At 46.0% G+C, this 23,099-nt stretch overlaps 1 protein-coding gene across 2 annotated transcripts in view; it reads left to right on the top strand.

Annotated features, from left to right (window-relative positions):
* LOC144827735 (sodium- and chloride-dependent neutral and basic amino acid transporter B(0+)-like) overlaps positions 1 to 23,099 on the top strand; it is a 1,401,915-nt gene that overhangs the window by 946,167 nt on the left and 432,649 nt on the right. For both annotated transcript variants that reach the window (XM_078685942.1, XM_078685941.1), the window contains one exon: positions 20,792 to 20,901. In XM_078685942.1, coding sequence (XP_078542068.1) covers positions 20,792 to 20,901 — 110 coding nt within the window. The remainder of the gene's footprint in view (positions 1 to 20,791; positions 20,902 to 23,099) is intronic.

The raw sequence follows: 23,099 nt of genomic DNA, 5'->3' as shown, positions 1-23,099 counted from the left end.
AGAATAACCTCCAGAGGCCCAGCTACAGGCACCTCTTGGTAGGTCAAATGTCTCAGCCAGGGGGCTATGTGGAACTGGGGGTGAAGTCTTTGTATCCCTGAGACTTCAAAACAGGAGGCAAGTTCTACTTCAAGCCCTTGGAGATCTTCCTGACACAGGGGACACAGCACACAGCAACGTTCTTGTCCTTTCCTTGGCAGAAACAGCCACTGTAGGCTAATCCCAGACAGCACACAGCAAAGGAACAGTACTTCTCCTCAGTTTCTCCAGCTCTTCTCCTTGGCAAAAGCACCTCTTGAATTCCAGAAATGATCTCAAATTCTGGGCTCTCGGACCCTCTTTTTATAATACCAAATCCCAATGTTCTCTGTGGCAGAGAAGCTCTTAACTCAGCCAAAGCAAGTTCTCTCCTCTCTGGTGCAGCTTCCTGGCAGGAGGTGGAGACAGCATTGTCCTTGGCAGATCAGGCCCACTCAGGTGTGAAAGAAATCTCCTACTACTACTCTGAATGCAGTCCATGTCTATTCAGCCCAGACCTGATTCACTGTGGAAAGGCAGGACACACCTCAACCCCCAAGTGGATGTCTGTACAGAATGCACATCCCCAGCTCCTGTCACCCCAAAGCTAGATGGTCAATACACAACCTAGCAGAGGCACACTGGATGGTTAGGCAAGAAAATGCCTACTTTCTAAAAGTGGTATTTTCAAACCCAGAATGTAAATATAACCCTCACTAAAAGATGCATCTTAACATGCTGAGTTCAGGCATATCAAATTGTATTTCCCTATCTTGTTCCCATGGGCAGTAATGTTCATAAGATGTAATGAGCAAACTCCCCATTCTATCCTATTGGACAGATAGCCTCACAATAGTGAAAAACAAAATTGGCAGTATTTCACTATCAGGACATGTCACACACACTAGAGCATGTCTTACCTTTAACATACACTGCACCCTGCCCCCAGGGGTACCTCGGGCTTAACTTAGGGATGATTTAAATGTAAGAAAAGGGAAGGTTAGGGCATGGTAAGTGGGTGCACTTGCCAAGTCGACATGGCAGTACCAAACTGCGCACAGACACCGCAGCGGCAGTTATATTTACACGCTTATGTGGGTGGCCCAATCAATGCTGCAGGCCCACTTGCAACATTTGATTTACAGGCCATGGACACACACAGTGCACTAGGGAATGACTAGTAAATCAAATATGCCAATCATGGAATCACCAATCTATAGCAACAATTTACAGGGTGCACTTGCACTTCTGCACTTAACAGCAGTGGCAAAGTGCCCAAAGCATGTAGACCAGAAAAAACTAAGGGGCATATTATCAAGGCAGGCGAAATTAAATTATCGCCGCTTTTGCGGCCGTTTTTGGCCGCAAAGCGGCGATAATTTCATCGCCCTATTAGCAAGCTGTCGCTAGCATCAGTTAGCGACAGCTTTTAGGTGATAGTGACTGGTTTGGGGCCCGCTTTGCATGTCAGCGATATTTATCGCTAATGACATGCAAGGTGGGCGAACCCAACCAGTTAGCAACTGAAAGCCGTCGCAAACGTCGCTATCGCCTATTAGCAAGGCAGGCGTAGCGAATTTTTTTTTTGCTCTAAGCGCGAATATCGCTGAAAACTAACGCCTGCTCAGGCCAGTTCTTAACCTGTGTATCCAATGGGAGGTGGATATTCAGGTTAAGACCCTATTGGTGATGATGTGTGAATATCTCTGGTTTTCCAGAGATATTCACACATTTCGCCGCTATCGCCGGATATTTTATCGCATTGGAGATAAACATTGTTAATAGCCTGTTATCTCTGCGATAAAATCCAGCGATGCTTGGCGATAAAAAAAATTTTGCTAAGCTTCTTTAGCGATAAATATCGCTAGTTGTTAATAACATGCCTCTAAGTCCAATACACAACAACAACACAACAACACAAGAGGCAAAGGCAAAAATACAGAGGAAACCCACACCAAGGAAGCCAGGTCTAACAGCCCCCAACAGTGTTCTTTGCACCCTAATGCAAAAAGAAATTCTTGCTTTAGGTGTACCTTCAATGGCCACTCCACACACACCTTTAAGTGTAAACAGCTATCACACAAGAGGTGAGAGTATAGGTGGTAGAAGGTGCTAGGAGGCAGTTGGGGGTATTCACCCATCAGTCACATATGAGGCGGGAGAAGAGGCTGAAAAATGAGCTTGTGAATTCACCCTGCACATCGGCCTGTGCCAACACCACAACCATATAAGAAGAAAAGGTAGAAAACAAAAATGAGAAAGCATATAAATGCTGCTAATGTACAGAATAGTGTTTAAATAAGTCAAAAAAATATAAATATCTACAAAAATAAAAAAACTAAAATAAAGTTTTAAAATAAAATTACCAAAACTTATTACCAAACAACACTAAATTAGATGAGCAAGCTGCAAGGACATTACTTCAAAGATAACAATACAGTCTCTTTTTAGGGAACAATAAAATAGCACATTGAAAACAAAGAAGCCCCAAGTCTTCCACAGGTATTTTGTTTTAAATCGTTGGCTTAAACAGTGTTTTTTTTAAATTTCATAGCAAAATTTATATTTGCAATATGAGTGTATGTCTTGATTATGGTGCTAATCCCAGATGAAATTGTTTCATAACCAGATCTGCATTTTAGGCATTCAATAATATTTTTAAAACCTAGAATATGGTAAGAGAGCAGATGATGTGGAGAAAAATATATGTATTTTCCTGTTTATGAGTGTCTATGTGTATTTATATGTGTGTGAGCGCACATTCACTGTGGCCAAGTAGGAGGTGTGTGTTAATTTGTACTGTTAGTAATATTTGTGTGCCTGTGTTGTACTCATTGTTTCTAACATAAATCTCTATTGATAGTATTTCTCATCAATCCTGCCTGACGGCCCCCTTTTTATTCCTATTTAATGAGGTTTTTTTATAATGCTGTCTGATATAACTCACAGTTGGCCACAATCTTGTTCTCAATGTAAGGTATTTTTTGTTTCTATGCCATTGCCAAATATTGTGTTAAAGTTTTGTTCCTTGAGTTTACTTTGAGTTATGTTGTGTGAACGCCAAAACAACATTTTACCTGTGGGGACTGTTGTAACATTGGTGGTGCCCCTGCTCACTCTGGGGCACCACAAAATGGAATATGCTAATCTTTGGTCCCAATAGAGGACCTACCTCTAGCACAGTTGATCTGGTATGCCGCATTGCATTTGCCAGGCAGTGGGGTTAGAGAAAAGGCCTTTTTTTAACCAATGCCCTGTCCCTCCTAAGGTACACCTGAGTGTGGCCCATTCATCAGGCCCAGTGGGTGCCCAAGCCTTTCTGACCCTTGGTGGCTGTCAGCACAACAGACACTGTCATGTGACAGCCTAGGATCCAGCAGTTTTTACATAGGAATGTGTTTTACTGCCGTAATTCTCTCTAGTAAATTACTTGTAATTCAAATTACTCGTTATTATGTGAGAATCGTAATCCAGCATTTACTGTTTTAAATGGGTTAGAGCTCGTGTTTTGCAGAAAGTAGCACTAAATGCAAGAGAACACCAACAGCAGTATCTAACAGCCTCCCACTCTCTCTTATTTCTGGTGCTCCTACTGTAGGCCATGACAAATGGTGAACAATCAATAAAAATGGCTTTAAATTTGGTTTTTATTGGGTCCCATTTGCTGTACTTCTAAGACAGAGGTCAGATATCAGGCTAAGGCTTCTGACTGATTGTTGCTTACTCTTTTACGATAGATATTGTTGTTTACCCTTCTTTCTCTTACTGCAGAGTAAGAGGATTTAGTAAAGTGAGCTATGTGACAATCTTGCTGAGATACAGCAGATGTGTGAAGGAAAGGCCGTATGATCTTATTTTTTTCTATTGCATAACAACATTTAAATACCTGTAAATGGTTGTGTACCTCGATGCGGCCTCTAGTCCACGAAAATGCCTTAATGAGTCAGTCGAAATGTATACGTGCTGTTTTGATGCCAATTGGGGGTGGGGGGGGGTGTTAAATGTCTGTACAATATAAAACTGAAAAATAAAGGTTTTGTTAATTTTGAAATGTGATATATTTTTTAAAGGATCTAAGCAATCAATAGACTTTACTTGGTGATGAGCAAGTGGCAAAAATTTGCTGAAGGCTAATTTCTACACATTATCTTATGTGTGCTATATAGTTTTATCAGCAAAACTGTATGTCTGTGCAAATTTAGTGGCCATTTCAATGGAAATTGTGCTGTCTATAATTAACAGTGGACCATGATGCCATGTACATTTGTGACAATGTACTCCGAAATGCACCACTGGCTACATACCGCACATGCCCTTACCACTCTCTTGCTGAATGGGTGTGGCTCATTTGCAATGCTTTTTCTTTGTGTGACACTTGGAATTTTCACAATCCCTATGACTTCAATGATATAAAATTGATGGCTGCACCTCTACTCTGAAAATTGGGCCACCACCACTTGCCCCTTCTGCAGGATTTTTTGTCAAAAAATACTTTTATTTACTCAACTGTAGTAATTGCATAATTTTGGAAATTTCACAAGAGTAATGCGTAATTACTGATATTACTCCAGTGTAACAAACATTTTTCCTGGGGTTTCTCTTATACCACACCATGATACTCAGGTCCTTTGTGCACGGTACTGCCATGATCCAAAACACATGGGCATGGGGACCGAGAGGCAGCTCACCACAATGCTCCCAGGGCTCTGGCCCTCACTGGGATTGGTACATGCAGTGAACATGGATGGTTTAGGAATGAGTGGGGTGGCATCCATATTTTTTGCTTTTATCAGAGCTGGTTGCTCACGAACAATTTGTGATAGGAGTGCATGACAGCGCTCATATTGTTTTGTGGTGGTCCCTGCAGTGACAGGGAACCCCAGAGACAATTTTAAAAAAAGGTAAAGGTGGGAGCTATGTTTGTAATTCTTTTTTTAAGTCCCACCACAAGACTCACCATTTAGCCTGTACTCAGGTTTCAAGATAGCATTCCAAAATATTTCTCAGCACGAATCCAGTCAACCCCCATTGTGTGAAACCTTAAAGATGTGATGAACACGATTGACTTGTGAGTTTTAACAGTCATGTAGAATAGTGTTTACCATTTAAAACCTACACAGGACCTTTTCTGTCTCAAATACTGCCAAACAAATGTACACCAAATCAAAAAAGGCATGCTTTTTGAGTAAAGTTCTATGTACCTGGAAACTTTGGTATTAATCCATTTATCAGTTAATGTTGTAGCTTTGGAAACATTTCATTTGGGAGCTAAAATGTGAAATGAATGATACACGTTTTCACCCTGCTTTTATATGTGGATGGATTGTCATGAACGTTGGCATTCTGAAACTCAGCTGACTAAAGTAGATTGCGAAGTTTCATACACATTCCCTCTACTGGTTCAAAAGGTTAAGACAAATCATAGCATGTCCTTCAATGGGAAAACCATCTAACACATACCTATGTTTTATATACAGAGATATTAACTAAAAAAAAGTGACATTATAGGTAGGTTTTGCAATGCAATAAGAACTTACATTTAAAAACCTAAAAACCACTGAAATGTCCCAGTTATAGTTAGTGAACTAACTTTAACTCACTGCTTATGACCAATGTTATATTTGTTTACTTTTTTATGTAACATCACTGTTTTTATTTCTTATATTTTTTAACAACTCCTTGTGTTTCTTTTTTAGATGGTCTTTCACAGCTTTGGCAACATTTATTTTGTTGATTCTTCAAAAGCCACATTTTTAAACAATGTGCAAAATATGTTAAAGAAATGATGCATATTGTCATCATCCTCATGTGCTGCTGGTGTTGTACTTCTGGGGGTGTAGTTTATTTGGGCTCCACTAATTATTGTGTTGTTTTACACTCTACTTGAGCTATGTGGTTGGGATGCATAACTCGCAGGTGCTTCCAAATTATGCTTAAACACTTGGCCTACTGGCTAGCCATACGTTTATGCAGCGCCTGGTGTACAAGGTGCTTGTAACTTGATGTGCATTTCTATTGCCCAGCAGGTAACACAAAGAACTGCACACTACTGATTCTTTTTGGTCCTAGATGCTTATGCTGCTGCAGACATCGAAGGCAGCACAATGTGTTTTTTGTTGCAATGAGCCAGCTGAGGAAGGGTTAATCCATTATGTGGTTGGTGACAACTGGAGTTTTCTCAGATGCCATGATACACTCTGATTGTCTTCACCGCACTGTGGCTCTGTAAAATACTAATAACTTAATGGTGTTCTGAAAATTTGTTTGGGATTTTTCTAAAGGCTGCCAGCTTATTTTTTGAGTAACGTTTCCCTTAGTTGCCAACAAGATGGCTGTTTTTATTTTTATTATATTTTTGTGTCTCCTCTGTACTGCAGTACTACCACCAGAGGCATACAGTTATGCATATATACGGCTGTGTCACTCCTATGAGGCTCTTATGTCCTCTTCCAGTTACAGTAGTATGAAATGGTCATTTTCTTTTATGGGTAAGGCTAGGGGTTTCCTGACGAATTGAAATTACTAAAATATATGCACATTTCGGTTTTGCAATAGTAGAGCACCTGAATATGGCATGGTAGTACTTTTTATTCACTTCAAACTCCACAACCTCGTGACCACGTGACCATTTACCATTACAAGTTCTTATATCTCAAAAGGATGTGAACCCTTTATATGTGGATATAGAGTAGATCTCAACTGAGTGTTGTACAAATATTTCTATAGGGGGAACAGACTGATTCAGCTTGTGACATAAATGTGGCTGCACACTAAGCTGGCTGCAAGAAGTATTTGTTATCTGATTTGGAGCCATGTTTTGATGTCCTATTTTATGTTGAATCCTATTACAATTGAAATATTATAGAATAAATGAAAACATGTTTTCAAAATAGAAAAAGATTTTTGTAAAGGAAAGTTGTCTGTCAAGTCTGAGTCTAAATGTTAAAGTTTGTTAGTATTTCTAAAGAGGAAATGTAATATTCATTAGCACAGTGTCAAGCAGCATACATACATAGGGTATCATTAGGATAGCGGGTGGAAAATGCATGTTGTGCACCGCGCGGTGCCTGCCATGTTGTGCATACACATGTAGGGGGGTACCTATGGTACCCCCCATGTGCCCCCCAACATCCTGGGGGCCCGCAATTGGCCCCCAACCTAGAAAACCGCATGCCTTTCCATGCGGCAACGCCACCACGGAAAAGCTCCCTCCCGCCTGCATCCAGATATGGATGGCGGTGTCTAGCAGACACCACCACCATATGAAACCCTTTTCCGCCCGGTCGACTTGTCGACCAGGCGGAATTGTGGTGGAAGGTCTTCCCGTCCGCCGTGCTCCCCCCGCCGTACTAAAATTGCGGAGGGAAATGGGTGGTGGGCAGGCTAAGCTGTAGGGCCCCAAAGTGTTTTGTCAAAGTCAAAAAGAAAGAAAATAATATATCTGCAAGCTATAGAGTCCTTTTCTCTCCTCCAGCACTGGCAGATGTTTCACTGCCATGCACTGATGCAAAGACCCTTGCGCCATATTACAAGAGTATGTGTGTTGTGTTAGGCATATGTGTGGGAACCATTCTAGTGTGGTAAATACATTTATTTACTCTGTCGGAATTTCTATAGATACCAAAGGGCAACGCATAAATGAGGAGCAGAGTCTGTGGTGTTCGAGTCAAAGGGCTTTATTCCAGAACTCGAGTTAAGGGAGAGTTCCTTCACCAAGCGGGTTCAGAAGTGGTCTGCTTTACTTAAAACATGACAGCACTTATATACATTACTTTCACAATCAAAGGAAGGAGTTTCCCAAGCATAATTTAATTATCCGTGATACAATCATACAGAAGTCATAGCAGGCTTGGTTTCGTTTGAAGGATAACTTGAATCACATTTGTTAGACATAGACGAACATATGGCACCAGGGTGATTGGGGCGACAAGTTACAGAGTTACTAGTATCTGGGGACAGAGAACTGAGGCATTGTCACAGGGTCACTTTATCTGAAAGGTAAAGAGAACGAGGCATTGTGTGCTTCTTATTTCAACACAAGGGCGGTGATGTTCCACAATGGTATATGTGTGCAGCTGGAGGGAAGAAGAATAGGCCGTGTGTAACTATATTCTTCGTGTCTGTCTCGTGTATTTTTATTAATGGACAGGACAAAACCTGCAAGATGCATGATGGCTGTGCCAGTACAAAGAAAAGACAGGCAAGGGAGGGGGGGGTGAAAAAACACCGAAAGAGGGTATTCACGTTTTATTAGCAGGTTTGCCTGGTTTGTAATGTGGCAAATAGGGTGCACAATGGGACACCAGAAAAAGGCTTTTAAGTAAACTTTCGGTATTCCCTCCTTGTCCCATAGTAAACCCTATTGCAGAAATTCTTAGTCAATTTCTATGTTCATTAAGTTGTACACTTGTCCTTGTAACATGATCATTTCATTTTTCTTTCCTCTGTTTTGTGGACGAGTATTACATGTAGTGGCACACAGCCCACAAAGGGCAGGACCACACTGGATACAGAGGCAACAAGTGAAGATAGTGGCCAAGATGAGGCCTAGGACAGTTAGTACCTTCCATCCCCAGGTAGACGGGAGGCCCCATAACCAGCCGGTCAGGGACCATATTCAATTTATCGGATAGTACATGAAGGCGAGAAATAGCAGAGCAAACTGATGGTGCGTTATCTGGAATAAATACACAGCAGCTGGACCCTATTACCTTACACACACCACCACGGTCGGCTAACAAGATGTCTAAAACTATACGATGTTGCAGGGTTATGAGTCTGTCTGAAGCTACTTCAGCTGTAATGTTACTTAAGGCGCCAGTTGTTTCGTCTATGGCTGCCTGAACTACACGAGTTGATTGTCTGATGTGGCGACTATTGGCCATGGGTCCCCAGAAAGGGAGGAGACCTTTGAAAAAAAAAACTTCTTGTCCTGCTGTATCTTCTGCATCTATGACCCCCCTTCGTTGTCTTCTAACTTGGGTCAGGGGGTCAATCAGATGGTAATCGGCAGGGGCTGTGTAAGTTGGTGGTAAAAGGATTGCGATGTAGCATTTTCCAGACCAGCCTTGAGGCAACCAAGTGCGGGCATGGGGACCACAGATGAAATAGGTGTTTGGAGCAGTTACTATGGTCGGAAAATCAGGACCGGGCAGTGTATATGTTCTGTCACACTCGCTGTTTCCCATCATTTCCCCTTTTCTTTTTCCTCTTATACAAAACAGACCATGATGTGGTACCGCCCAACCTCCTTGATCTGTCTGTCTTTGTTTGACGGAAAACGTTTCCCTGAAGGAAGTAATATCATGGAACAGAGAGTAGCTGATATTTTCGTGATCATCTGCCTTCTCCCAGGTCGCAGTAAGATCCACCATTTTAGAAACAGCCCTTGCTATTTTAGTCTTTACTTTGTTCCAGTTACTCTCATTTTTTAATTTTGTCTGGGGGATGTTTCTGACTGAAGCAGAAAATATCATAGATAAGGCATAGGCAGACCCTGAATAACTGAACGGGAGGGGGAAGAAAGGCATTCCTCTATGTACGGAATGTGGCATCAAGCCACAAACCCAACAGTTTGTCTTGTTGACAATTAGTTGGTATTGATGGAGAGTGGAAATGAATGTATTATTTATCAATTCCTTTCTTCTGTCCTCGATGTGTGGGGAAAGATCAACATGGGAATGCATAATTACATTCTTTACAAGCGAGGAAGAGGGCGAGGGGAAAACTGTATATAAGATCCAACCCAGAGAGACCAAAAAACAGCAAATAAGTAACATTATTAATAAAAAAATCGAGAACCTGCTATGCAGTCATTTCACATAATTAGACCTTTTCAATTTGTGCATCACGCCATTATTCCTCATATTGTCTATTAATCAATGTCCAATGTATCTGTACACGAGACCAAACGCTTCCCAGCAGCCGCTTCACCAAGAGCTTGTTCTTGGACTTAATTAGCCACCGGTTCGTTATGATCAGGTGTAATGTCCTTATTCTATTTCTGGTGGGATCGCAGCCGCGATCTGTATTCCTGCAGAGGAGTGAGTTCTGGGAGTGGTGAAATGTTATCTATATTTGTGGTGTTTATAGCCGCTGGATGGGGCACATTGTCTGTTTGTATAGGTCCAAAAAACGTCTTGCTGTGGCTGGCGTGGAGCCACCCTTTTCTGCCTTCCACTTTGACTGCCGTACTTGTTGCCAAAAGAACCAGTTTAGGGGACATCCACCTTTTCTCCAGGGGGCTGGTACGATCGAAGTTCTGTACGAGTATCCAATCACCAGGCCTGATGGTATGTTCCTCAGGTGTGGTGTGATCTGGAAAATCTGCCGCAACCTGTGAACGACAAGAGTGGAGTGCAGACATCGAGGAGGCCAAGTAATCTGTCAACATGTTAGAGTCAATATCAGTTAGTTTCCTAGGAGAAGGGACACCCCAAATGTTAGGAGGCCTACCGAATGTTACTTCAAAAGCGACAGTCCCTTCCGGGAATGTGCTACCATCCGCATGTAAAAGAGAGTGACAGGGAGAGCTGTGATCCAGTCTATCCCTTTGTCTGCGCATATTTTGGCTAGCTTTGTTTTCAATGTTTGGTTATGTCTCTCTACTAGGCCAGCTGTTTGAGGGTGTCGGACACAGTGAAATCTCTAGGAATACCCCAGTAGAAGAGAAACAGCCTCCATTAGTTTAGAAGAGAAAGGCTGCCCATTTTCTGAATAGATAACCCTTGGTAACCCATACCGGGGGAAAAATTCTCTCACTAATTCTTTAGCTGTTGTCTGGGCACCATAGTCCGGGACGGGGTATGCTTCAGTCCATCGTGTCAGTGTACATACTACTACCAGTACATACTTGAATCCTCTACATCTGCCCATTTGGATATAATTCATTTGGAGAACTTTGAAAGGGTGGTCAGGAGGCTGGAACCCACCCCGTTCTACTGGTATTCCTTTACCGGGATTGAATTGGCAACATATCATGCAAGTTTTTACCTTTTGTTTGGCTGCAGCCCTTAGATGTTTGTTAAACCAGATGTTCCGTAGGCTGTCTAGCATACCTTTTTCGCCGAGGTGGGCGGGGCTATGGACTGTGTCAATTATTACTTGTACCATTGAGTCAGGGAGAAACCATACTGTTTGGTATTTGGTCATCCAACCCTGATCAGTCTGGACCCCTCCTTGTTCAGTCCATTTCTTTATTTCGTCTGCGGTGGCATGTGTCTGTATGTCTTGTACATCTTTCGAGGGATCCCTTACTACCATAGTGACAGTCTGTGTTGGTACCTGAGAATCTGTTGTGTTAACTGGAGCCTGAGCTGTCTGTTTGGCAGTCCGGTCTGCCAAGTCATTTCCTTTGGATATGGTGTCTGTAGCTTTGGTGTGTGCTTTACACTTCAGGATAGCTATGGCTGTAGGTAGATGTATGGCATCTAGTAGAGTCTGAATCAGGGGGCCATGTTGTATCTTGGCCCCATGTGAGGTAAGGAAACCTATTTCCCTCCATAACACCTCAAAATTGTGAACTACACCAAAAGCATATTGGGAGTCAGTGTAGATGTTAACCTTCAGCTGTTTTGCCCATTTGCAGGCTTGCGTCAAAGCGATGAGCTCTGCTGCTTGGGCTGACAGGGTGTCTATTCTTCGTGTCTCTATATTCTTACAGTCCGTAGTTACTGCATGAGCTGCCACTAACTCTCCAGTGTTTGTTCTCATGCATGATCCATCTACATAAAGCGTTACATCGGGATCTGGGAGTGCAACATCTGTTAGGTCTTGTCTTGGCTTTGTTACTACGTCGATCATCTCCACACATTCATGTTGTGTTGTGTCATCTGAGCTTGGGGGCAAAAGGGTAGCGGGATTCAATATGTTGCATCGCCTTATCTCTATGTGTGGCTGAAATAGCGTTAGTTCGTATCCTGTCAGTCTTGCTATAGTCAGGTGTTGTGTCTGTGTTCTGTTCAGAAGGACTTCCACGGCATGTGGCACTTGCACTATCAGGGGATGTCCTAGCACTATTGAATCGCTTTGTCTTATGGCCAAGGCTGTAGCCGCAACAGATTTCAGGCATGCAGGCAAGGCTTGTGCTACGGGGTCTAATGTACTGGAAAAATAAGCACATGGCCTGTTTCTTCCTGCTTGGTCTTGTGTGAGAACGGATAGTGCTGTTCCGTCACGTTCTGTCACGAACAGGGTAAAATGCTTGCTGTAATTAGGAGTGGCTAAAACTGGTGCTTGACATAGAGCTAGTTTTAGGGCTTCAAATGCTTGGGAATGTTCTAACGTCCAAGGTAGAGCAGTAGGAGTGGCTGCCTCCAATGTAGTTAACTGTATGAGTGGCTTAACTATGTGGGCATACTGAGGGATCCACTGTCTACAATATGAAGTGAGGCCAGTGAATGCACGCACTTCTTTTTGTGTTTTTGGTTGTGAAATTTTTGAAATTAATTGGATTCGTTCTTGTGTCAGTTGTCTACCCTCCTTTGACAGCAAGTGCCCTAAGTAAGCCACTTGCTGTGCACAGAACTGTAATTTTGAGGGGGACACCTTGTGACCTTTGTCTGTCAGAAATTGTAGAACTGTGAGGGATGCCTTTTCACAATCTTGTTCTGTCCTTGCTGTGATGAGAATGTCATCTACATACTGTATTAATGCCGTGTTGGTAGGCATACTAATACTGTCAAGTTGTCTCTTTAGTGCTTGGCTGTAAATGCTTGGACTTTCCGTATAGCCTTGGGGAGCTCTAGTGAACCTGAAACTTCGTCCTTTTGAACTGAATCCGAAAAGATATTGACTGTCGGGATGTATAGGAATGCTGAAGAATGCATTTTTCAAGTCTATGACTGAAAAATGCAGCTTCAGGGTCAATGGCAGTCAATAGCGAATTCAATGGCTTCTGTCTGTGAGGGCCTCACCTTTCTTTTCCATAATTCTTCCTTCACTCTCATGATACATTCCATGTCCGATGTACATGTGGCAGGCCACCTATACATTGTTTCTAAATTCTTTGCATAGTCTACCCAGAGGTCTAAAAACAATATGGCCCCCAGTCCATGTTTGTTGTACATGAAATGTCCGGACGTGTCTCTAGGCGGGACTTTAACCGGTTCCTCTAGTATTCTCTTTTTGGTGCTTATCTTACATAATTTTGAAAACAGAGGCATGTTTTAAACTTGATCAATTATTTTTAAACTCGAAACATACCCAAAATATCTTATACACTAAAATACAGTGCAACCATACCTGTCCAACGAATGAGACTCGTCTTTACCGTGTTCCCAAATGGAACCCGTCTTTATACATTCCTAGTTGTACTCACCGAGAAGCAAAACTTGAAGACCTGGTCATCGGACTCTTGACGCTTGCGCAGGAATATCGGGGCTCCAAAGACCTCGGACTCAGCGCTCTCACTGGTCAGGCTCTGGGTCGGGACACTCCGCTGTCTTCTCCACCGCCTCGTGTGGATGATCAGTCGCAGTCCGTCTCCTCCTCGTCCCGAGGAAGTTAGCGGGAACACCCCACTGTTGTGCACTTGAAGTCCGTCGAAAGTATGGAAGGGACAGGGACCGGACCTACATCGCCGGCGCGTGGGAAGAGGGAGAGTCCCTGTTCAGGCGCCAATTAATGTGGTAAATACATTTATTTACTCTGTCGGAATTTCTATAGATACCAAAGAGCAACGCATAAATGAGGAGCAGAGTCCGTGGTGTTCGAGTCAAAGGGCTTTATTCCAGAACTCGAGTTAAGGGAGAGCTCCTTCACCAAGCGGGTTCAGGAGTGGTCTGCTTTACTTAAAACATGACAGCACTTATATACATTACTTTCACAATCAAAGGAAGGAGTTTCCCGAGCATAATTTAATTATCTGTGATACAATCATACAGAAGTCATAGAAGGCTTGGTTTCGTTTGAAGGATAACTTGAATCACATTTGTTAGACATAGACAAACATATGGCACCAGGGTGATTGGGGCGACAAGTTACAGAGTTACTAGTATCTGGGGACAGAGAACTGAGGCATTGTCACAGGGTCACTTTATCTGAAAGGTAAAGAGAACGAGGCATTGTGTGCTTCTTATTTCAACACAAGGGTGGTGATGTTCCACAATGGTATATGTGTGCAGCTGGAGGGAAGAAGAATAGGCCGTGTGTAACTATATTCTTCGAGTCTGTCTCATGTATTTGATTAGTTTACTTTTGGTTGTTGACCAAGCCCGTGGCTGCCCCCGCAAGCTGAGAGATTAGTGATGAGTGAGAGCTGTTCGTTCTTTGATAGTGTTAGGGAGGAAGGGAACAATTGGCGGGGCAACCATCTTACTGACTCTGTTTTATTATTAATGGACAGGGCAAAACCTGCAAGATGCATGATGGCTGGCCATCGTTCTTTGTATGTGCCAGTACAATGAAAAGACAGGCAAGAGAGGGGGGGTGAAACAACACCGAAAGAGGGTATTCATGTTTTATTAGCCGGTTTGCCTGGTTGACACCGCCGCGCAGCTCCCTCCGTGAGTGCCGGGTCCCTTGACCCCCCCGCTGCTGCCTCGCACAGCCGTGTGATCGAATTGCCGTTCTGCAAGCTGTTTGCCTGTCTGTGCCCCTGACTTGGTATTTCGTTATGCCTACTGTGCCTGTTCCCCTGTGATTTTATTTTTTGTGCCTTCAGTGCCCCTGAATTGTCGCCGTCCCATTGTCCTTCCCGCCGCTTTCCCCGTCCCCGATCCCCGCCGCTGCTCCCCTGCGGCCCCACCCCCTTTTTCCTTTCTGTAACCCGCCCATTGTTATTTTGTTGTGCCTACTGTGCCTGTGCCCCTGTGATTGTATTTTTGTGCCTTCTGTCCCCCTGAATTGTCGCCGTCCCATTGTCCTTTCCCGCCGCTTTCCCCGTCCCCGATCCCCGCCACTGCTCCCCTGCGGCCCTCCCCCTTTTTCCTTTCTGTAACCCGCCCATTGGCCACCCCGCTCCCGCCTCCCATCTGCTCCTCCCTCCCACTTGGCCATTTATGGAGGTCGCAGCGCGGTGGTGAGCTGTGACCTTTGCCCCTGCCTGCAGGGCCGGTCGCTCCACACACCGCGTAGCTCCCTCCGTGTGTGCCGGGACCCTTGACCCCCCAGCTGCTGCCTCGCACAGCCTTGTGATCGAATTGCCGTTCTGCAAGCTGTTTGCTTTTCTGTGCCCATGACTTGGTATTTCGTTGTGCCTAATGTGCCTGTGCCCCTGTGATTGTATTTTTTGTGCCTTCTGTGCCCCTGAATTGTCGCCGTCCCATTGTCCTTCCCGCCGCTTTCCCCATCCCCGATCCCCGCCGCTGCTCCCCTGAGGCCCCACCCCCTTTTTCCTTTCTGTAACCCGCCCATTGGTATTTTGTTGTGCCTACTGTGCCTGTGCCCCTGTGATTGTATTTGTGTGCCTTCTGTCCCCCTGAATTGTCGCCGTCCCACTGTCCTTTCCCGCCGCTTTCCCCGTCCCCGATCCCTACCGCTGCTCCCCTGCGGCCCGCCCCCTTTTTCCTTTCTGTAACCCGCCCATTGGCCACCCCGCTCCCGCCTCCCAGCTGCTCCTCCCTCCCACTTGGCCATTTATGGAGGTCGCCGCGCGGTGGTGAGCTGTGACCTTTGCCCCTGCCTGGAGGGCCGGTCGCTCCACACACCGCGCAGCTCCCTCCGTGAGTGCCGGGACCCTTGACCCCCCCGCTGCTGCTTCGCACAGCCGTGTGATCGACTTGCCGTTCTGCAAGCTGTTTGCCTGTCTGTGCCCCATACTTGGTATTTCGTTGTGCCTACTGTGCCTGTGCCCCTGTGATTGTATTTTTTGTGCCTTCTGTGCCCCTGAATTGTCGCCGTCCCATTGTCCTTTCCCGCCGCTTTCCCCGTCCCCGATCCCCGATCCCCGCCGCTGCTCCCCTGCGGCCCGCCCCCCTTTTCCTTTCTGTAACCCGCCCATTGGCCACCCTGCTCCCGCCTCCCAGCTGCTCCTCACTCCCACTTGGCCATTTATGGAGGTCGCCGCGCGGTGGTGAGCTGTGACCTTTGCCCCTGCCTGCAGGGCCGGTCGCTCCACACACCGTGCAGCTCCCTCCGTGAGTGCCGGGACCCTTGACCCCCCCGCTGCTGCCACGCACAGCCGTGTGATCGAATTGCCGTTCTGCAAGCTGTTTTCCTGTCTGTGCCCCTGACTTGGTATTTCGTTGTGCCTACTGTGCCTGTGCCCCTGTGATTGTATTTTTTGTGCCTTCTGTGCCCTTGAATTGTCGCCGTCCCATTGTCCTTCCCGCCGCTTTCCCCGTCCCCGATCCCCGCCGCTGCTCCCCTGTGGCCCCGCCCCCTTTTTCCTTTCTGTAACCCGCCCATTGGTATTTCGTTGTGCCTACTGTGCCTGTGCCCCTGTGATTGTATTTTTGTGCCTTCTGTGCCCCTGAATTGTCGCCGTCCCATTGTCCTTTCCCGCCGCTTTCCCTGTCCCCGCCGCTGCTCCCCTGCGGCCCCGCCCCCTTTTTCCTTTCTGTAACCCGCCCATTGGCCATCCCGCTCACGCCTCCCAGCTGCTCCTCCCTCCCACTTCGCCATTTATGGAGGTCGCCGCACGGGAGCGCAGCGGACAAGCGCAGCGGGAGCGCCGATTGTGCGCCGAAGGCGAGCCAAAGGCAAGCCCGTCTACGCCCGTCCACGCCTGGACCGCGCCCAGCGCCAGGACCCCTGGCCCCCGAGAATGCCAGCCCAAGCGACGGACGTACGACCCCACCACCCTCAACACACTCAACACCGGCCGGATCCCCGGTTGCTACCGAGCCACGCCGAGACAGACCCACAGACCCTTCGCCTGCCAAGCCTGCCGTTTCACCTGCCTCCGGACCTGCACCACCCCCGCCAAGCCAGACACCAGCAACAACCACCTCAAGTGCATCTTGCTCAACACCCGCTCCGTCCACAGGCACGCCGTGGAACTCTGGAACCTGCTCGACGCAACAGCACCAGACGTCGCCTTCCTCACAGAAACCTGGATGAACGCCTCCTCGGCACCCGACATCGCAATAGCCATCCCGGACGGATACAAGATCACCCGGAGGGACCGCATCAACCAGACGGGAGGAGGCATCGCCATCGTACACAAGAACACCATCCGCATCTCGACCAACTCCGACGAAACCTTCACCGCCGCTGAACACCTCCACTTCCAGATACACACCGAGCCTAAGACCACCCTCCGAGGCACCCTCATCTACTGACCTCCGGGACCACGCACACAATTCAGCGAAGACATCGCAGACTTCATCAGCCCGCACGCCCTTCCCTCCATCGACTACATCCTCCTAGGGGACCTCAACTTCCACCTGGAGAACAACAATGACAGAAACACCACCATCCTGCTGGACAACCTCGCCAACCTCGGACTCAAGCAACTGGTGAACACCCCCACCCACTACGCCGGCCACACGCTTGACCCCGTCTTCTCATCCAGCAAGCACATCTCCTTCAGCCACTCCACTGGACTCTACTGGACCGACCACAGCTGTGTCCACTTCAGCGTCAGAAGGACCACGACCCACCACCACCCGCAACAGGTTCCCCGCCGGAGCTGGAGCAAGATCACCGCCGAGCAGCTCACCGCCTCCCTCAGCCAAAACACTCCCACCAGCACAACGGACCCCAACGAAGCAGCCAGCAACCTCACCAAGTGGCTCACCAACTGCGCTGACGACCTCGCACCACTAAAGAACCCTCCCAGCAGACCCGGCAGCAAGAAAACCCCCTGGTTCACCGACGAACTCAAGGACTCCAAGAAGAACTGCCGCACCCTCGAGAAAGCCTGGCGGCTCGACCAGACAACAGACAACAGGACCGCCCTCAAGCACGCCACCCGCAAACACCATCAGCTGATCCGCGCCACCAAGAAGACGGCACTCAAAGAATGACTGGACAACAACGCCCACGACAGCAAGGAACTCTTCATCATCGTCAAAGAGTTCTCCAACCCCAGCGCCGGACACAACGACATCACTCCCTCGCAAGACCTCTGCAACTCACTCGCCTCGTTCTTCCACCGCAAGATCGCCGACATACACAACAGCTTCGATGCACCAACCACGCACCCAACCATCGAACCAACGACCGCCACCACCACCCTCTGCAACTGGACCCCGATCAGCACCGAAGACACCACCCGCCCGATGAACTCCATCCACTCCGGATCACCAACCGACCCCTGCCCACACCACATCTTCAACAAAGCCGACGCCATCATCGTACCCCATCTCCGAGACATCATCAACAGCTCCTTCCACACCGCCACCTTCCCGGAGAGCTGGAAGCACGCCGAGCTTACCGCCCTCCTGAAGAAACCAATGGCTGACCCCACCGACCTCAAGAACTACCGTCCCATCTCGCTCCTTCCTTTTGCTGCCAAAGTCATCGAGAAGACCGTCAACAGACAGCTCGCCACCTTCCTCGAGACGAACGGATCCCTGGACCCCTCGCAGTCCGGGTTTCGGCCAACCACAGCACCGAGACCGCCCTGATCACAGCCACCGACGACATCAGAGCCCTGATCGACAATGGGGAAACAGCGGCCCTCATCCTCCTGGACCCCTCTGCGGCGTTCGACACTGTCTGCCACCGCACCCTAGTGCAACGCCTCAGCAACATCGGAATCCAAGAGAAAGCACTGGAGTGAATCATCTCGTTCCTCGCCGGAAGACCCCAGAGAGTCCGCCTCCCCCCGTTCAGATCCGAGGCCACCGAAGTCATCTGCGGCGTACCACAAGGATCTTTTCTGAGCCCAACCCTCTTCAACGTCTACATGAGCCCCCTCGCAGCCATCGCACGCCAACACAATCTCAACATCATCTCCTATACCGACGACACCCAACTGATCCTCTCCCTTACCAACGACCCCGCCACCGCCAGAGCCAGCCTACATGAAGGGATGAAAGATGTCACCGATTGGATGAAGAACAGCCGCCTGAAACTGAACTCAGACAAGACAGAAGTCCTCATCCTGGGATCATCACCCGCCGCCTGGGACGACTCCTGGTGGCCCCCTGCCCTGGGCACCGCTCCCAAGCCAAAAGACCACGCATGCAACCTGGGCTTCATCCTGGACTCCTCCCTCTCGATGACTAGTCAAGTCAACGCAGTTTCCTCATCATGCTTCCACACCCTGCGCATGCTCCGCAAGATCTTCAGATGGATCCCCACAGAAACCAGGAAGACCATTACCCAGGCTCTCGTCACCAGCCGACTGGACTACGGGAACACCCTCTACGCCGGTACCACAGCCAAACTTCAAAAAAGACTCCAACGCATCCAGAACGCCTCCGCACGACTCTTCCTGGACATCCCCCGACACAGCCACATCTCCGGCCACCTAAGGGACCTGCACTGGCTCCCCGTCAGCAAGAGAATCACGTTCAGACTCCTCACCCACGCACACAAGGCTCTCCACGACCTGGGCCCCAAGTACCTCAACGACCACATGACCTTCTACACGCCCACCCGCCAGCTACGATCGACCAGCCTCGCCCTCGCCACCGTACCACGCATCCGCAGAGCCACCGCCGGAGGAAGATCCTTCTCCTACCTGGCAGCCAAGACTTGGAACTCCCTTCCCACCCACCTTCGGCGAACGCAAGACCATCTCTCCTTCAGGAAGCAGCTCAAGACCTGGCTGTTCGAGCAGTAACATACCCCTCTCCCCCAGCGCCTTGAGACCCTCCCGGGTGAGTAGCGCGCTTTACAAATGCCGTGATTGATTGATTGGTTTGTAATGTGGCGAATAGGGTGCACGATGGGACACCAGAAAAAGGCTTTTAAGTCAACTTTCCACAGTAGTACTGCAACAATGTTTTTACACTTGTCCAGATTTATGTGTGCAGTTGAATACAGTACACCTGGAAAATTGTTACTGTATTGAGAAATAAAAACCTTTCTCATTGTTATGCTTGCCATAAGCAGATGTAACTTTTTGAGTCCTGTGTATTCATGTTAGTACATATGGATTTACAAAGCCAGTGAGGAGCGAGGTTCAGCACTGGCTAGCTAGCTAGCATTTATTTCATTATGCAAAGACAAAACTCCAAAGCAGGGGTTGATTTATGAAAAATGAAAGCTCACCATCCTTAACATACTGCAAGTTATCTCCCAGTTCATGGGGCCATTCCTATCTTTCTCCCTGCCTGACACTACCATGCTATTCCAAGACAAAAAACACACTAACCGTGGTATTTGAAAGTGTGCTCTAAAAAATATGAGCCAGCGGTTTTGTTCTAATTTATTTTTTTTGCAGATTTATATCACTCTAATTCAACCCAAAGGTATTGGAGTGCTTTATATGAGCATCCGTTATGTTACACAAGGACACATTCATTATTTGGTAGGCTCAGGGAGATTACATGATTTGCCCAGAATAACAGGATGTTGAGCCGACATCGAGGCTCGAACCCGGTTCACCAGCTCCAAGGTCAGCAGCTCTAGCCATAAGGCAACATAGTATTTCTGAAAGCTAAACTGGCTAGTCATACAACTTTTGAAACACCATGCTTTCTCTGTCTCCAAATGAGATGAGAGATCAGTCATGTGAGTGACTGGGCAATCAAACAAGGTTTTCGCTGATGCACTTTAACTGGCCAGTTCTAAATGAACCACTATGTTTCTATGACTCTTGTTCTAAACATCATGCTATCGTTCATAAAACTGAAATAACATGCTCAACTACAAACACAATTAGCTATTTGACTTCAAAATAATTTAGATTAATCATTTGTGTTTCTGTTTTAAATAGGGGTGAATAGATTTGTCGAAGACTTAGAAAGGATGCTTGGAAAGAAACATTGGATTTTCTGGCTGTACTGGAGAGCGTGCTGGTTTGTCATATCCCCATTACTTGTGACAGTAAGTTATGGTAATGCACCTTGTTTAAATGCTTAGAGCTTACTAAATCACAGATTAACCCATTCACTGCTAGGCCTTGTCCTTCCCTGTTTCTAAGCCTCTTTTTGGCTATTTGGGGTAGTTTGCGCTTAGGCCCCTTGAGTTTTTGACCACATAAGGAATCCACACTAAATCTGCGTCCTTTTCTTCCAACATCATGGGGATTCTAAAGGTACCCAGGGTTTGTGGATTCCCCTGTAGGGGACACAGACATTAGCCAAAATACAGCTAAATGTTTTTGGGGGGGGGAAACTGGGGAAAAGAAGTGCTGCAAATGAAAGCATCTGTTTTTTCCCTGCAAATGGTATCAACAAAGGGTTTGTGGGGCTGAAGTCACCATTTTCCCAGCTTTCAGAGACCGACAGACTTTTATCTGAAAACCTACATTTTTACACAGTTTTGGCATTTTACTGGGACATAGCCTATTTTTGCTATTTTTTGTGCTTTCAACCCTTTTCCAAGTTAATGGTAGAAATGGGTATGAAAGCAATAATGGATCCTGGAAAGCGATACATTGTGGAAAAGTAGACACCATTCTGAATTCAGCAAGGGGTCATTTGTGTAGATCCTTCAAGGTTTCTCTATAGAAACTAACAGTTGAAAATACGAAAAATTGAAAATGAGTTGAAAAAAACTGCCATTTGTGCCAACGTTTTCACCTATAACTTCTTCTAATTATGACAAATGTTTGAAAGCAATATACTGTTACAAATGTTGGACGTTTCTGGTTGTGGGTATATATAGGACTTGTAGGTTCCCCAAGACCCCGACAAACCCAGAGCCAATAACTGAGCAGCATCTTGCAATGGTTTTTTATTATGTACTGGGTTTATAGGAATTCATTTGGGAAAATATAGACAGTGAATAATCGGGATGAAAGATACCAATGTATTTCTGAAATTGGAACAAAATATAGAGTTTAGAAACAGTAGCTGTTTGCACATTTCCGACATTGTGAGTATACCCATACTAGCAGGAGAATTATATGACATTTTTCAAAGTGACTTCTTTTTTATACATTGTCTTTCATTTGGAAGGCAGAAATGCATAAAAAGTCAAAAGGTAATTACAATTGGTCTACAATTCTGTGTTACCCCAAGTCCCCTGCTAAAAATTGTACCTCAATTGTGTCGGTAGGCCTTGTGCCCGCCACAGTAAACGGCCAAAAATGCAACGTTGACACACCACATTTTAACAGTGAAAACGGACCCTTTTTAGGTTTCGCCTAGGCAGCGCATGTGCTGTCTCGACGAGAGATGCTGTATCCATTATAGTGAGGCAAGCTCGCCCACTTTCCTGCAATATTTTTGATTAGCTTCAGTCTTGAATTCTGAAATGTGATTGGTGTTCTGATGCTGAAGAACCCTATAATGTTGGTTGATTGGCATGTACGTAGAGCTTGCATTCGATTTGACTATGGAGGGCAGAATCTCTCTCTATATTTCAGATTAATATATATGTTGAAAGGAAGCAGGGTGGCACAGTTATTTCATTCCTTTTCTTTTTTGTTATTAGTCTTTCTTGCAGTAATTTTTTTGTGGAATCCATCCTTTATTGCTGGTGAAAATGTTGATTCATATCTTTACTGCCATGTGTATTTGCATTGGGTGCCCTATGAGGCCCTTGTATTATATTGAATGTATTGAATGTCAACAATAAAATTATGTTTCGAAAAAAGAAAAAAAGTAGATTTAATATACATTTCAAAAATATAACAAATAAACTTAATAAAAAAAAGTTAAACACACTTACATAATAATCAATATATATACATATTTACTTTAAAACTATTAATAAACTATTCATTTTAATCTATTTTATCATTTTGAAATTAAATAAAAAAATTACACACACAAACACACACACACATAAATGTAAACATACTCTTGAGCGCAAGGGCGTTTTGGTTTCAACAAGTAGGCGCACACTCAGGATGTCTGCAATTCCAATGATTTTATTACCATTTACGCGTTTCGACTGTCAAGGCAGACTTGATCTCACAACACTGGCGTGATATCTCAGCGCATGTTTTACATACGAATTCTTGGACATAAACATAGGACAATTTATTTGTGCCTTCCAAAACAGGTTTAAAGTGGAATCCATTTTGTAGCAGTGAATTATACATTACAACATAGTGAAATAATTCTGCTTGGGCA

This window comes from Lissotriton helveticus, chromosome 4_1 (assembly GCF_964261635.1).
Source record: "Lissotriton helveticus chromosome 4_1, aLisHel1.1, whole genome shotgun sequence".
NCBI lineage: Eukaryota > Metazoa > Chordata > Amphibia > Caudata > Salamandridae > Lissotriton > Lissotriton helveticus.
This window is presented reverse-complemented; position numbering and strand designations above follow the sequence as displayed.